The 17,639-nt window shown below is 37.5% G+C and overlaps 1 protein-coding gene across 1 annotated transcript in view; it reads left to right on the forward strand.

Moving 5' to 3' along the window:
• Positions 1 to 13,581, forward strand: part of cuedc1b (CUE domain containing 1b) — a 31,402-nt gene extending 17,821 nt beyond the window's left edge. Inside the window, exons 3-11 of the mRNA XM_042414259.1 lie at positions 231 to 358; positions 1,006 to 1,132; positions 4,453 to 4,714; positions 6,205 to 6,270; positions 6,518 to 6,598; positions 6,705 to 6,798; positions 7,334 to 7,392; positions 9,739 to 9,808; positions 11,051 to 13,581. Of these exons, the coding sequence (XP_042270193.1) occupies positions 231 to 358; positions 1,006 to 1,132; positions 4,453 to 4,714; positions 6,205 to 6,270; positions 6,518 to 6,598; positions 6,705 to 6,798; positions 7,334 to 7,392; positions 9,739 to 9,808; position 11,051 (888 nt within the window). The 3' untranslated portion in view covers positions 11,052 to 13,581. The remainder of the gene's footprint in view (positions 1 to 230; positions 359 to 1,005; positions 1,133 to 4,452; positions 4,715 to 6,204; positions 6,271 to 6,517; positions 6,599 to 6,704; positions 6,799 to 7,333; positions 7,393 to 9,738; positions 9,809 to 11,050) is intronic.
• Positions 13,582 to 17,639: the final 4,058 nt, after the last annotated feature.

Genomic DNA, 17,639 nt, shown 5'->3' on the forward strand with positions numbered 1-17,639 from the left:
CTGAATGGAGTGCTGCAGAACTGTAACATTCAGGCTTGTACCAAAATAAATCAGATCACAGGGAGGTCTAAATTTAGCATATTATATTTGACGATGGCCTAAACCTCAGATAAATTACTCTAATTGGAATCAAAGTGGAATTCTTGCAATATTACAAGTGCATGAGGGTGAGGCAGGTTTAAGACTTTTAATGAAACAACGCTTGTGTAATGCTCTCTGTTTGTTTCTAGATTCTAGAGCGGACACTCGAACCTGATAGTTCAGATGAGGAACCGCCTCCAGTCTACTCTCCGCCAACATATGATATGCACATTTATGACAGGAAATACCCAGAAGCCCCACCAACACCCCCACCAAGGTAAGGAAGAAGGACTGGACTCTTGCATGCAAGAAGCTGAAGCTTTGATTATGTAATTATCAGATTAAGAGCTACTTTTTGAAATATTTCTTTTACTATAAATTTTGCCATTTTGATTCAACAGAATCTGTGTGCCTTTGATTATTAAATGGACAGAGGGTTTGTAGTTGAAAAAAGGTAATCTGGCCCTCCTACCAGTGCCTCGAGGTGTAATGTTTGATAGAGTTGCATCTGGTTAAGGCCATTACCAATACTCCTGACTATCTTTGGTATTTTTGACACTTTCTACCCTAAACCATTACTTGGTTCATAGATCGGCTACAAAAGAGTGTAGACAATACAGGACAGTCAAAAAATGGGGGCCAGATTACCTATCAGCCCATTTTATTCATATGATACTTTTGTTCCTGAAAGGAGCCCATTTACCTTCAAGGTCTTATCAGGCATTGGTTCACTCATTAGATCCTTTTTAGTCTAAATGAAATATGGGACACAAATGGACATTTCCTCTTTCTGGCCCTCCCGTTTGTATTTGTAAGTGGGCAATTTAAAGGATATTAATAATTCAAAGTAGTTTCAAGCAGCTGAGATGATAATGGACTTAATACAGTTGATAATGTGTCCTGTTACTCCACCTGCTGTCATAGATTTGAAGCCCAGCCACCTCCGGGTCACCAGCAGGTCAGAAGCTACCGGAACTGGAACCCTCCTTTGCTTGGAAATCTCCCAGATGATTTTCTGCGGATCCTCCCACAGCAGTTAGATAGTATTAAGGTAAAATCATGAATTGGTAATACCCACAGTTGTTGCTACATTAAAGTCTGTGTGAAGTTTGTCACGCCACAGAAAAATGTGTAATTAACCATCCAGCCAAATTTGAATGATTAAAAAAAAAAAAGGCCAAGTATATAAAATTACGTTTCAAAATAGTGGAAAAATAAGTATTCTCTGCTCTGAAATACTAAAATCCCTCATCCAGTTAAAAGATACAGTTAAAAGCAACCAAGATCTGAAAAGTTTATCATAAAAATGTGGCTTAAAAAAGAAAAAAAGTCAATTTGTCGTGGTTGTCCGCCAGTTTCTGGAATACGACTGATAAAACAGGAGAATAAAAATTACAAAGCAGAGCAAGATTTGAATCAAAAGAATAAAAGACAGTAGCAAGCAGAAAAGTCTTCAGCCTTGATTGAGAGGAACTGCTTGAAACTCGAGCAGACCTCGAGTTTTCTGGGAGTTTGTTCCAGATATGTGCAGCATAAAAACTGAGCCTGCTTCTCCAGAAATATGCTAGAGTTTTGCAGTCCATCATAGTGAACATTAAGTCTGCTTTAATATTTATCAGAGTTACATTACTGTAATGCAGTGTAAGTGCACACTGAACTGCATCACCTGTACTGCATTAAACTGCATTAATGTACCTCTGACAAATAAATGCAGAGAAGATGTTCACAATTGCACAACTCAAGCAGGTTCAGCAACACCACGTATAGCATGTGGAGTGGACATACTGTTCACATCAAACATGGGTTGGAAATATATGAAATATATTTCCAGACACCAAGTCGTTCTAGTTCATGGGAACTACAGGGACTCCAATATTTAGACTTACACACACAAAAGAATCAAGACAACTTTTCTCAGATATATGGTAATATATATTTAAATCTAAATTAAATTTAATATTTAAATAGATAATGAACAGAGAGAGACACTACAAAATGTAATGAACAGTCAAATAGGGATATTGACAAGGATAACCATTTGTAATAACAAAGATGAAATTAATGATGATGTGTAGGTTGGTTTCTTTATTCAAACATTCTAAAAAAGATTATTAATAATCAAAGGTGGGAGAGCAAGAAAGTGATCAAAGACTGAACCAACTTAGAATCCAGTTTCACAAACATAAGAGAAAGACAACTCAAAACTCCGCTCCGGGTTTTCACTGCAAATCCCCCCACAAAACAAAACAAACCAAAGACGCTAGCAAAGCAACACAGTACATAAAATAAAGCCAGCAGAAACGTCAGATAGGTCGGACCACTGTGTTTAACTATATGTCTTCAAATGTTACAGTGATGGCTGAAAATGACAACAGGAAAAAAAACCAAGTTTGCCAAGTTCACATATCCGCAACTCAAATCAACCACCAGTCGTCTACCCAGAAATGACTGTTGTTGTTAACGCAACGTCATAGTCTGTAGTTCTAATGAATGGTGGAGCAATATTTTTAGTGATGAGGCTTTTTTCATTTGAGCACGGCTAGGTGTGCTGTCATGCTGATTTGAGCATGTTCTAAATGTCTGGGGGGCAGGCAGAAGCAGGCCGTATGCACTACACAGAAAAAATGCAATCCAATGTATGACTTAAGTGGTAGGAAAAACACATTCAAATTTCTAAAACGGAGTAGTGTGGTTTGCAGAATGGTTAGCTGTCTTTTAAAATATTCATGTCTTGTAGTAAACATGCAAAGTCACTCATAAGTTCGATACCAATCTCATATCTGTGTTTTACGGCTGGAGCTGAGAGGCCTAACTTAGCATAATGACTGGAAGCAGGGAGAAACAGCTAGCCTGGCTCTCACCAAAGTCCAAAAATACTCTTTAGCTCACTAATTAACATGTTGTATCTCCTTTGTTTACTCCATACACAAACAGAAATGTAGAATCCATCACCCAGCACTTCTGTCTGCAGTGCAGTGTTAGTGCAGGTCTCTGTAGAGACGGTATGATACCAGAACTGCTTCTCACACTATAACGACAAGACTCTGAGTTGTAACAGCTCCCAGGTGTGTTCGCCAAGAAGTAGTTCCAGCTGAAACTTCAAACTGTGGTTTTTACATATCTCTTTGTGTACAAATTAAATCAACATTATACTGTACAATGTGTTATTTAGTGAGCTTTAGAGGTTTTGGTAGGCATATTTGTAAACTTTGTACAGAACCAGACTACCTTTTCCCCCTGTTTCTAGTCTTTATGCTAAGCTAGGCTAATCACCTCCTGCCTCCAGCTCAAGTTTTAACACAGATATGAGATTTAAAGCAAATTTTCAAGTGCAAATAGATTATTAGCATAGACTCTAAAAATATGGACTTAGTCACTGTGACATCACCCATTGGTTTGTGAACTGCTGTTTTGAAACCTCGAGTTTATCAATTTAACCATTGCCATCGTGGATTTGACCGTTGCCGTTGTGGATTTGACCGTTGCTATCGTGGATTTGACCGTTGCCATGTTTGATTTTTAGAGCCAGAAGTAACCATATTTGGACGAGAGGGAGGAGTTGACCATAGCTCTAGCTGCTAGCTTGGTTAGCACGGTGCATTTACAATCTATGGTTAACAGTGATAACGCTAATGCTAATTTCCACTAGCACAAAACAGGCCTAAAACCATTAAAACAAAATGTACTCACCAAAAAAACTGAACATCCAACTCTTTAGAGGATATTTTATCCCAACCAAACGCTAGACAAGACTTTTTTTTTTAAGCAACCAAAATGTTACAATTAACTTTCATGACTGAAAACACACTGTGAAATAGCAGCAGCTATGCCTATACTCTGTGAATTCATGGGTTACACCATGGTTATATTACGTAATCAACGTTGTCGCCATGGTACCGACTTGTCAATCACAAGGTAGCCACACCCTAAAGCATACCCTGCTTTATCGTCCATTTCACTCTAAATGGGACCATAATTTAAAAAATGAACATCATGATGCATTGAAGAAGACTTGATACTGGCGATTGAGACCATAAACTCATTAGGAAAGTGTTTACTGAGGTAATAATCAAGTGAGAAGTAGGGTCATTTTCTCATAGACCTTTATACAATTGGACCTCTTTTTGCAGCCAGTGGAGTCACCCCCTGCTGGCCATTAGAGAGAATGCAGGTTTAAGGCACTTCCGCATTGGCTTCACTTTTCAAATGGGGAACTACCCACTTGATCATTAATAGCTTTTCTAGTAGAAGGTAGTAGTGCTGAGGACCTTTTAGTTTAGAATATACTGAATAAGCTCTACAGATGATCTCTAATCAAACTATATAAATTGATGTCATAACTAATAACTTCTCCTGTCTTTACCTCAACAGAGCTCTCAGAGCAGTCTGTCACAGCCTTCATCGTCATCCTCTTCCTCAGTCTCTTCAATAAGCCACTGGACAGCCCAGTCAGGTTCACAGTCTGGAGCTGCGGGGACCACTGGAGGTCCAGGTCTGACGACAGCAGCTACAGAGCAAGACAAAAAACTGAAGCAGTATCTTGAAGATGAACGCATTGCTCTGTTCCTACAAAACGAGGAGTTCATGAGAGAACTGCAGCGAAACCGGGAGTTCCTCATCGCCTTAGAGAGAGGTAAGACTTTCTGTACATTTTATTAATTACACACAGAGAAATTCTGCTCATAAGTCCGTGTCAACAGCTGCACTGTTTTGGTGGTATAGTATTATACTTAGGATTTGGTTACTGAAAAATAGTGCATAGAATAATGTAAATTACATTATTAATTATGTAAAAACATTGACACTTGAGGTATATACTTTGCATTTAGCATTGAGATTCTGACAAGCCCTTTAAAGGCTGTTGTCATCGAAAGCCTTTGTTTTTGTGCTATTATTGCCATAATATGCCTTGATGCAAGTCTCTTTGGAATTACTTTTGTCTTAGTAATGAAACTTAAATGTATGATCGCAAACCACACAGCAATACCAGCAACCCAAAGCTAGTAACACTTGAAAATGAAGTTGTTAAAATAAGAAAAACAAAAAAAGGGGATTTTGAATTCAAACAGATGATTACAGATCAAATGCTTAATCCTATGTTTGAACATTAGTTCGTATTTTGAATAAAAACTCCCAGCATCACCTGTTTTTAAGGACATGCAAATTAATTGTTGTGTGCCACTCTCTGGTGTGACTAGGCAAATATTCTGTCTGGAAAAACTGGAAAGCCACCTAGGAGCTCTGATGCAAACTTTGGACATAACCAGGTTAGCTTTCTACCCATGGTGATTATGATTGGTATCAATTTTCTCATCTCAAGAACATAAAGCAAATAAGCATATTTCCCAAAATGTTGAACTATTAGTTTAAAGTTTGATTCTCTATACAAATCCAATTTCTTTACCTTTCACATTCTAGCTATGTCACATTTCGTACTGTTACTGTTTCTGGATTGCTGTTGCTGCCGTTTGCTTTGTTATCTACATGTCTTTGCTTTTCTTTACTTGGACAGAATTAATTTCATATGTCTCCATTTGTCATAGTCTTACATCCCTCAGCTTATGATCAAGGCATTTGCTTTCATGCTTTCAGTAGGTAGATTTGAGAGTGGTCCAGGCACAACTTGACCTCTAAAAGTTTTTGAGGTGTTTACAAAGAGAGGTTGTCCGAAGTCTGCGAGTAATCACATTTTTCATAGTTTTATTCAATAGTTTCATAACATTCATATTTATATTTCTGATATTAAGAATTTCAGATTTGTGGGATTGAAATGCAACTTTGACTCTCAGAAAGTCAGTGTCTAATGTTTAGCTCAGAATTCAGACTTTGACACTTCCAAGTTTAAGCTCAGGACATTTTGTATTTGTCCCCAATATCCATCTTTATAGTCTCTGAAAAGTTGAACAAGATGAACAAAAAAATATTTGGCCAGTAACAGCCTGACAGTTTTACATGGGTACATGTTTGTGTCATCTGGAAATACTGCCTCTAAGCGCTCAAGCTTTGCTGGGACAAAATGTTATCATCTGACACTGGCGAAGATTAATTGACATGGAGGTGTAGAAGCTCATCACATCTTGATTCTTCACATCAGTGGTCATAACATCTGCTCTCTGTTTTTAGATCGCTTGAAGTATGAATCAAAGAAATCAAAGTCCAATCATTCATCTAGCATGGAGAATTCCACAGGTAGATATCACTCATCAAGCTTCCTCTGCCAAGCTATTTGCTACTGTCTCTATGCACACTGGATTCTACTGAATACTGGTCTGTGTTTGTCTATGCACTCACTGTGATATTTGTTGGTTGTGTCAAGGATTTGTTCTACAGACATCATACTATAAATTCTTGTGCATCTACAGTTGATGTGTGTGATTTGAGCATGTACATACAGTATGTGTACAGTGTGGTAGTGTCACTGTGTGTGTGTGTGCAGGAGAACAGTACTCTGCAGCTTCAATGGAGGCTGCCTCAGATGATGCCCTGTTCAGAGACAAACTCAAACACATGGGAAAATGTAAGTCTCTGGATTTACAGGTTTAGTATTTCACAAATAACTGCATTGGTCTTTAAGATCATGTCACCAAATTAGTTAATGACACTGAATGTTTTCCCGTTTTCAGCAACAAGAAAGAAGCTGTTTGAAATTGCCAGAACGTTCTCAGAAAAGACAAAGAGGAGAAAGTCAAAAAGGAGGATGCTCCTGAAGCACCAATCGTATCCTTTGCTTTATCTTGCTCACATTATCTGGCTAACATTCCATTTTGTTGTAAAATTAATGTTTCAAAGTAGTAAAATAGCCACACCATATTTACTTACTTACCACGTTCATATGCCGTTTAAGAAGTGGAAATTTAATTCTTTAATTCAGAAAATAAAAGCATTTTACTTTGACTCCAAGTCATACAGCATTAACAGTTGACTTGAGTGGAGACACCCCAGACATAACGTGATATTATTTTGTCTTAGTGCTGTTTCTTTATTTACTGCTTGTATATCAAGTGAAATTCATATGGAAGAAAGCAAAATCCTCCCTCCTAAGGATGCATTTACACCCTCAAAGTCTTGAAACATCTACATAAAGCACTGCCATACCCTATTAATACCACTACTGTTGAGGTTTCTGCTGCATACATCACCAGCCATGGATCAACTTCGTCAAACTCTGATTTGTTTGTCTACATCCATGAATCATGATACTGATCTGGTTTGCAAAGTTACAGTTTTGGTTTTCTTAATGAAAACCTTCCAGACTGGGCACAGCCAACTCTACAGCCAATCTCCTTGATGATGTAGAAGGAAACCCCTGTGGTAAGAAATTCATGTCACCCACACAATGTAAAACATTGAGGTTTTGTTAATATGGTATAGAGGATGGTAAACTCATAAACATGTACAAATCTGAGTTGAGGATAAGATCAGCTTGAAGCAAGTCACTGGCCTGTATGGCTTCAAAGGTTTAAGTCTGTTGAACCTCTGACCACACTCTTGATCACAGCAGGGTGTGATCAAGAGTGTGAGGTGTGTTTTACTCGTTACAACAAAAATACAACACACCTCATTCATTCAAGTGAATGAGGAAGCATGTTGTTTTGATACAGCGCTGTTGTCCATCTGGATGTAGGGTTAGGCTGGCCATTAATGTGCAAGATTTGAGATTTAAGGAACCTTGTTGGGTTGGTCAAACAGATTCTGAAGCTCCCTCCCTCCACACCTTTCTGACACTGGAATTAAGGGGTAGTGTCAGACATTTTCTGTAACTTTCCGCTTAATGCAGTGATTGGCCAGCTGCATGGAGGTCAGAAAGTAAGCATGGTTTGAAGTTTTTTCTCAAGTTGTCTTTTTAAATGTTTTACATAATTGTGAGTCTGTGTGTCTTTCAAGAGAGACAGGCTCAAAATATACGCCGTTATCTCCATATTAAATTACACCTCGCCCTTCTCTATAAATGGTCGGCTTAGGACTAGCTATAAACACTTTTACCTTCCAACGTAGTCAGACAAGTCAAATGCACTTGAAAATATCTTAGTGTCATGGCGTACCTGCTCTTCTATTAACAAAATGCATCTTGATAAAGGCATTACCACAAAACACTACCATGTAATGATTTTTTTATTGAATCCTTAATTTAAACAGCTAGTCTAAATGAGATCATGATCTCTTTTTCAAGAGGGACCTGTGCACAAGAATAAACATATAGTTAGCATGGACAGACGCACAGAAAATTCACACACACACACACACACGTTAGACATTAGTTTCACATTAAGAAAAGCAATCACAGAGTGCCCTGGTAGCCGAATGGTTACAGCACATACCTCATAACCAGAAGAGAAAAGCAATTACAAATGGAATTGCAAATACTCGAGTATAGTCTTTTAAAATCTTCAAGTTAAATGAGAGATTTTAATTTTAAAGTTTTTTGCAGGTTAATCCATCTGTACGGAACTCAGTGTGAACATGAGGTACAGCTAATGTTAAAATATCCTGTGACCTGACATTATGAATACTATATTGACATGTGACCAGAGAGCAGAGGTAATGACGTAGTTCTTGCAGTAGAGCCTTATAGATCAATAACTCACAATGCTGCTGCCTTCTGTTGGTTAAGGAGCACCGTCCCACCTTTACATATAATAAAAATGAAGTGATGAACGGGCACTTGCACCTCGTGCACGTTGGAGGGAGCGTCATTGCTACTGGAGCTCGGTTTACACAGCTCTGAATTTTCATTATTATTGGACACTGTGTGAATGGGTTAAATATTTCCTGTCTGTAGTACATGATGCTTGAGACGACATATTGGAAATTGTGTATATATTTGATGAACTATGTGTTAGGCTTCACTTCCTGTGGCTCGTTGGCACTACTACATAAGTGAAATAATAATGCACCAATACATTTTCCAGAAGGCAACTGACATGGATATACATTTTGGACATTGCATGAAGGATATAAATATCACTTCCTGTGTCCACTATGGACACCATGGACTGTGGTGCTAAAAAACACCCAGTAATTATGTCATGTTGCTGTATATCATGTGTAGACCACACCATGTACATTTCATGTAAATCAGATGATGTTGTCACATAAGGCTGACTTATTGTCAGCCTTATGTGATTGTTTACACAGTAAATTCAAAACGGCTGACTTCCTGTTGGACTTAATGTATGGCTCCAAGAGGCTTTTTTTAAAGTCTGGAGGTATTACATCTGCCTAGCAAATTTCATTAATATATGTCAAATTTAAAGGTGGGGGTTTTGACGTTGAAATTTTCTGGGGGGTGCCTTCAAGCCAGTTTGCCACACCCAAGCCCAAGACTCATCATTTGTCAGGTTTTGCTTCTTCTGATAGATGTGCAAAGTGTGAGTTTTCAAGCACCCCTTCCACTTAAAAATGCTAAAAGTAATTAGGGGGGGGCTATAGAGTGGATGTGCTATACCCAAGCCCAATTGTGATATCAAATTGAAATATTTACTATTTTGAACATATATGCAAAATTTCATGAGCTTTGTCAGCACTGTTGATAATGAAAATTGCTGTCAATCTGTCATTCCCTCTCAGGGTTTAGGTTTATCCTCTATCTACTGATATTCATGATTATATGGAGATGCATATATAAGTATGTTGATATATTTTTGTATCTGCATCCAGAGGAAGATGGTCAACCTGGAAGAGCAGTCACTCAGGAAGAGAATGAACAACGCAATGAGCCAGTATCATGGTAAGCTTTTCTTCTGTCATTCTACGTTGTGCTTCAAATGTCACTTTAGAAAGATCACAATGCAATTGGTGCACACAAATCAGCCTGACTGCAGGTTTTTCTGACAATATGCAAACACCATGTCCACCACTTTGGTCACAGGTAAATCTGATTACATACAACAAACTTCAAACATGTATAAAATCATAAGAACACCTGATCTAAGCATTCAAGTCCAAGTCATTCAAGTCATGTCACACACACAGAAATCCTAGACAGTAACTGAAGCCAAGTCAACCACTTACAGTGATGCATTAGGTGATGCAAAGCAGCAGGGATATTTGCAGTGTTTTGATTATCATTTCTGTCTGTTAACTCTGATGTTACATTATGATTATAAACACAGTACGTACTGTATAAGTAACTGCTGAGATCTTGGAATACAATGACATCAGTACCACAAAATACGACAGGGAAACAAACACATCATGATCAGACAGGTTGTAAACAAACAACCAGATTAGTCAGATTTATTTGGAAGAGAAACCAAGGTTATAACCCAAACTCTCTGTTGTAAACTTCCATCACAGTTTATGTGTGTCTTCACCCTGTTGGATCTATTTTAGAGATTTTGCCACATTTACATGCCACATTTTGCCACACACAGAGATCTTAGCAATTACTTTGGTGGGTACAGTGGTATTAATAGATGGGACTACAGTGCAATTTTCCTTTCCTGCTAGTCCAGATGAAATGAGGCTGACAATGGTGGAGCCAGCCACACTTTGTTCTAATGCTTTTTGAGCCACTACTGGGTGTAAGGTTGAGATTTTTTTTTTATAGTTTTACATAGGAAATTAATATCTCAATATTTTCCTCTGGCCTCTAGGTGGTGCAGTTTCATAACAACTTGAATGTATTTGAAACGTTTGAATGTAGTCAAGCTTATATTCTTCTTCTACTGAAGTATTTGCCCTGTACTTGACTGTGTGTTTGTCTAAGTTGAGAGCGTTTACCTGTACTCACCACTTTTTTCCTTCTCCTCTGCCTTCATCCTCTCAACAAAGCTAAAAATAAATATGTCCTTATTTTCCAGTGTATCAAAGACTTGATTGTTGTGCTTTCTGTTTTTCTGTCAGCTGACATATTTCACATTCAGAAGCTTCTAAATAAAGCGCAGACAGTATTTTCATTCATGGTTTTATTTCGGGACCTGCCACCCTGTGGAAACTCTAATGACCAGACTACTACTTTGCATTTCAGATCCTCCCATGCTGCACCATTTCAGGGTTACCATGGTGACGGCAGCATGACCCATGGGTGGTGCTTGCAGCTCTTCTTGTCCCCACCTGCTCAACGCACCCTAACACAAACCAGCCAATGTGAGGCTCAGCAGTGAGTTGAGACCCCCCTCCTTCCCAGGGAGAGGAACTGGACTGTTCCCAGCATTGGGCTAACTGTCTATAAATGCATTATCTCTGTATTATAACACTTTGTTGATATATAATTTTAAATGTAAAGGAAAATGCATTAGTCCTTACCAGTATTTCTTAATTGCTTCCTTGAGACCTCCACTGAGAGGAACACTAGCTGTAGTGATGAACTTGCCATATGAACCTTTGTTACTTTTCCAGTCCTGTACAGTAGCAAACTGTATGTTTCTGATTAGGGTCCCTCAGGCTGGGCATTTCAAATCCAAAGTGTGCACATGCCCCTTTATATACACTAAACCATGTAGAGCTTTTTTACCATGTTTTCTTAATCAGATTGTAATATTTTGCAGTTTCTGAATGTCAGGGGTTATGTAACTGAAATACTTATGTGTCAGAATATTGTGGCCATTAAAGTTGGGGATCCCCCACATGTCAACACTTCTCCATATTATAACCATTATAACCAGTCCATCACAGTTAGTGGACTGTGTTTGTACAAAGCATGCCTGGAGCGGTTTAATCCAATGCTGCAGAGTTTGGACCAGTTTATTAGTTTGGTTTGTTTGGCAAGATAAAAACAATATCATTTAATCCATTGTAGCTCTACTAGCAGCACAACTGCACAGGTGAACGGCGTGATTAGCCACAGAAAATCAAGCCAAGATGACACACAGATATCTAGATAACTTTAAAGCTAGGGTTAACACACAGTGTAGTTGATACAAAGTGATGTCAGCTCCTCTGAATGGCCACACTCAAAATCTCTCCCAATGAAAGTGACATTGTTCTGCAATTCAGCAAGCGTTTTATATGAAGCATATTGATGGATCCCTTGAGAGAAGGAAGGTCAGTTTTCTTTTCTACATAATCACATGGCTGCATTGTACCTGCAGACTTGTAGACAGATCAAATCAATCAATTGCCTCTCTACACAATAATGTTACTTTGTTTTAAATAAAAATGTTAAAAATGTAGATTACCCATCTACAGCATGTTGATTTTCATAATATAGTGAAATGACTAAAAAACAGCTGCTGCAGAAGGTAGGAAAAACATTGCAAAAATCTAAAAACAAGGGAGACTCACCATTGCAAGGACAGAGAGTTTGATTCTCAGTGGCAGCACCTCTGGTTTTTGGTTGTACAGTCCAACAAACACAATTCACCGTGTTCATATGGTGAGAAGCCAGTGAGGGCTCTAAGCCATGTCACTGCACAAGTGACTCCTGCTGGTTGTTTAGGGCACTTGCAGTGAGGGGAGCGGAAGTGAGCCTCTGCCTGTCACTGGCAGGTTAGAAGAAGCAGGTGGAGACACCATGTGTCACAGAGGTAGCACATGTCTGTCTGCAGCCCTCCCCAGGATAGCAGTACTGTTAGCAGTGACAAGGTGCATAGTGGGGCACTCCATATTAGGTAAAATAGTGGGGCACTCCATATTAGGTAAAATAGTGGGGCACTCCATATTAGGTAAAACTGTCTGAGCAAAATCCACAATACAAGTTGGAAGTATTACAGTATGCTGGGGAATCATTTAGTTTTACTGAAAAGAAGAAACATGAATGACATTCTGATTCAAAATAAAAGTATTGCATCATAAATTTGGTACACTTAAGAATAAATGTTGACAAATGAGCTTCTGCAAGATGTCAACTTCTGCCTACCCATAAGCCCTTGCGCTTTTAAGTTAATTTTCCATAGTTGGTTGGTTCTGCATTTTTGGAGAATTACTGAAATATTTTTGTTCACAAAAACATTGTTCTCACCTTGCCTAATGAACCAAACTGAGTCTGAAACCACTGCTCTAAACCTGCTTGCTGTGAGCTTCATTCACTGCTCCATTAATGCAAAACTTTGCTAATATTCTGCAAGATTTCTAGAACTCTTGCTGTAAGAAGACATTTTTGCAAGATATTCTGGAAATAAGGTATATCATTCACACTACTTTGCCATATCTCAGATTGTCCTTCTAGTCTTTGAACAAATCACATCTTTGTTGAGGTCATCTCCTTTGAGTGATGGGGAACACATTTCTAACATGTATGTTCTTACTGTGAACAATGGCAGCGTGATTTGACGTGAGAGAACTGATGGCTTCCACATGATGATGGATATGTCTCTTAGGGCTGGGGAGAGTGCATCTGAAATGTGATTGGATGATCATCCTGTGAAGACTCATTCTGATAGGATGCTGTTAAACTAGATTTGAAGTTGGTTAAAATTAAAACAAAAAATGCCTGTGAGGTTCTCATCTACCCTTTGGTACATTTGAGTACGCAACCCTCCTCACAATACTCCTCTTTTCATTTGTGTGTGTAGACGTGAAACTAGCATGGATTAAAGAAGTAGTAAAAGTTTGATGTAACCTGCGTGAACATCACGTGCAAGGAGAGGAACAGAAAAAATATGTTGTTGATAAAAGTGATGCAAAGGTTCCAAGAAAATTGCCTGATTTTAAGTTTGAAACTAAATGGATAAATTAACTTTTCCTCCCCCTGTGCATAAAATCTTTTTTGTATTACTTAAACAATTCAAATTAAGCTTTCTGAAAATTTCTCATAATAAGTTGCATAATAGCCTTTAAATCTTACACATATACATGTCTACTTCCACAAAGATTTGACATTCTCTTACTTAATGTAAGATAAAAGTAGTTTTGTCAAAAGAAACAATGTCAGTGTGTCTTTTCCATGTCATTGCCAAGAGTCCTCACATTAGATGTGTAGTTTCATGCAAAAACATGTGAAGAGACCATACTTTCATAGTAAGTTTGTGCAAGAATGTTTTGTTTCTATGATGATTGTTTGTTTTTTTGAGTTGCAGTTACGATTTTAGCAAATAATACATGTTAAGGCAAATCACACTCAAACTAAATTCAAAAGTCTGTGCTGAGTTGACTCTCGCTATGAATAACAGTAAGATGAATATTGAGGAGGCACTTGATTTGGGCTGGAATGTTTGGGACTCTGTCTTGACTTAATCTTGAACCTGCTCAGACTTGGACTCTAGCCCTGTTTGAGATAAGCGCTCCATGACAGTGAACATCATGTCCTGTTTGTTGATGTCAACTTAACATTATTGTTGCCTGGTTACGCAACAGAGAGTGCAGAATGATTCAAAAAGTGTGCATTGTAGAAGTACACATGATTCACTGTGATGTATTACCAAAATCAAGCAAGCTTCAAGGTGATTTTCAAAAACTGAATGGAAACCGCTGACTGCCTGGAAAGTAGGAAAAGATATTCAACTATCCGGAACACTACAACAAGCTTTGGAAAATATCCACAGTTTTAACTGGGTTAAGCCATGCAGCAACACTGATCTGATCATTTAAGGCTACTAGTCATGTAGATGAGCTGAAAGGTCAGCTGTAGGTTTGGGTATTGATGTAGAGTAGAGCAGTGTTTTCTTAATGAACAAATGCCTAAAATGATCTTATCATTAGAAGTAGGTGAAAAGTTTACTCATGTTGAGTCTGTGCCTTTTCACATTTCTCATTTAGAATATTTACTGCTGCTGACTTTAAAGTCCAGTTTTCATCAGCTTGTGTGACCATGGAACTTGTAAAGGAAAATCTGCCAGGTGATATTCATATCGTAGTGGCATGAACCATTGCATGAATGACCTTTATTGGCTCTCTCTTGCACAACAGGCTTTTAAAACAAAGCTATTTTATGTGTGCACAAAACAAAAAGCCATTTAAAATGAATTTACTGATTCTAAATGGAAGGCAAAACTACTTTGTTTTAAAGAACTGATGTGAGATTCAGACCAGAGCAAGTCAATGTGAGGCACAGGAGACCTGAACGGATGGCTGGGTGGCTTTTCTTTTTTGTCCATGACTGTCAATTTTGATTCCAGATTCACAATATCACCATGTGCTTGCATATCCTCAGTCCAAAATACTTTGGTAAAGGGTTTTGGACCCTGAAATTCATCTTTCAGGGTCTTTGATACCCAGTTTTTTGTCTTTTGAAAGGTAATGAGCTGGCTTCCAGAGTTGTTTAGAGCAGTTTTTGTTTTGGTGTTTTGCTGTGATCTAAAAGTAAGTTGATGTTTGATCCTTCTTCTAGGAAACTTATTGATGTGTTCTCCTCTCAGGGAAACCAACCTCAATTATTCTCTTCCATCTTGATTTTTTTTTTTTTTTTTTTTTTTTTGACACACCACACAAACACAAATCTTCCATACAGGATACACAGGATTATTTCCCTAAGGTTAAAGCAATATTAATACTACTAAGTACCATTCCAAGCTGTCAGTCATAATACACACTAGAATTACACATTGTATTAAATGTAATCTAAAGGAACAGCCCAACATTATTGGATATAAACTGATATCACGCTTCTCATCTGATTCAGGTGAACAAACCTATTTCTTTAAGTGTTGGACTGTTCTTTTAAAGACAATGTACTCCATCGCACCACATTTCCTCTCATCAATCTCTGCACTCCATAGATACTAAACACTTAGTCTTCCAAAACACAGACTGTGTGGTCAGAAATATAGACATGGTGTTGCCTAGAAGGAATATTTATCTGTACTTCATCTCATACATTTCCCACATTTGATGCACCACTAAAGAGAAAATCCACGTGAGACACAAACAGATATTGGTAATGTATTTAGTATTCCAGGTTTTATACTGTTCTTTGGGTGTGAAGTTCTTATTTTGTAGAGCTGATCAACATGATGTCACATAAATTACGGTGTGCAGTCCCACAATATGTTGTATAAATGTTCTTGAATAATATGTTGAGTAAACTTCCACTCACTTTTGGTTGTCAAAAAGCACTCTGGGAAATGATGGAAATGACTAACAGAAGTAGGGCTAAATGTATGGAGTCTAAAGTGTGCCACTAGAATAATTACAGACCTTTACCCTGTTTAATTATAATCAGTTAATAAATTGATCAATTTGAATTTAATTGAAATGATGGATTAATAAACTGAAAGTAAAAAAAAATTAAATCATAAGCCAATTAATAATTCTGTTTCTGCTGCACTTTCACTTCTGGGGGGGCAGAGAGCTGTGTTAGATGTATGCAATACCTGAAATGTCTTTAAATGTCAAAGCAGGAAATGAATTGTGAGGTGGAATATGGCCACAGAACATATGTAAATGGAATTTAAAAAAAAGTAAATTTAAAATAATTTTTAAAAGTAATTTTTTGATTCAATTCAAATTTTAAATTCAGTTGTTAAATAGTAATTTTTAATGATATAATAAGGAGATAAAATTATTAATTGGGGAATTAAATATTTTTTATTGTTTTTAAAACTTTTTGTTTCACAATGCAATGTTTTAAAATGCAGATTAAATGTATCAATTCAAAATAGGATTTTAAAAATGAATTATTTTGAGACTGTATCATTATTCAACACTGTAAAAGCATCAAATTATTCTGTTGGCACACTTCTGACTCCATATAATGAAGGTTGAGGGAAAATTGCATAAAAAATTATCACAAACTTATTCCTGGAATGTATTGAATAGTATGAGATGATATGTGGGTGGATTTTCTCCTTTTTGCTTCCCCACATTGTGATGAGCTGGAATGAAGTATGCTGGTCAGCAACAAGGATTGAATTTCTGCTGAAGAGCCCTGAGCAGTTGAATCATCTGAACTGCAGTTGAGAGAAATACTAAGGCGATGTTGTACAGTAGAGTAGTGGTGTGTGTGTGTGTGTGTGTGTGTGTGTGTGTATGTCATGAATGTACATGAACTGAGGTGAGCCATTTAGCAGCTTTGAATTGTTTACAGTGCACATGGGATCATGATCATCTGTAAGAATCTATGCCATATCCACAGAACAGAAACCACATACTGGGCCTCAAGAGTCCAGCCCTTTTGTACTGAGCTCATCTGTGTGTGTTGCCATTAGTCACTTAAATGCCAAACAGGAAGAAAACATTTGGCATTGTTAGATTTGAAATTCTTTTTACGGAAAACTACATCTCTGGCTCTAGAACTTTGTCTCTGAAGGTGAAGATTAGAAATGTTTTTCTCCACACAGTTGTGTAACAGTTGTTAGTGATTGTTGTATTTTAATTTTTATTTCCACAGAAGTTTTCTTATACACAAGGAAATTTCTTTATCATTGAAATTATTGTGTTGTATCTTGTCTGATTTGTTTGTGAATTATATTTGTAAAGATATTAACATGACCATTAAAGTTTTTTCTATGAAGTAAAACTTTTTGACTTTGTCCCTTCTGATAATTAATAAATGGAGAAAATGCCAAAAGTAGAAAGCTTCATCCATTTATTGTACAAATAATTCTGGATGAAATTTCTGGATGATGCAAATGAAATGTAAGGCTGAGGTAATCAATTATGATCATTTCTGTGATAAAATATTCTAAACTCCTGGTTCATTTTCTATCTTTTCCAGAACTTTCGACTTAGTCCTATGACTC

Source organism: Thunnus maccoyii, chromosome 6 (genome assembly GCF_910596095.1).
Source record: "Thunnus maccoyii chromosome 6, fThuMac1.1, whole genome shotgun sequence".
NCBI lineage: Eukaryota > Metazoa > Chordata > Actinopteri > Scombriformes > Scombridae > Thunnus > Thunnus maccoyii.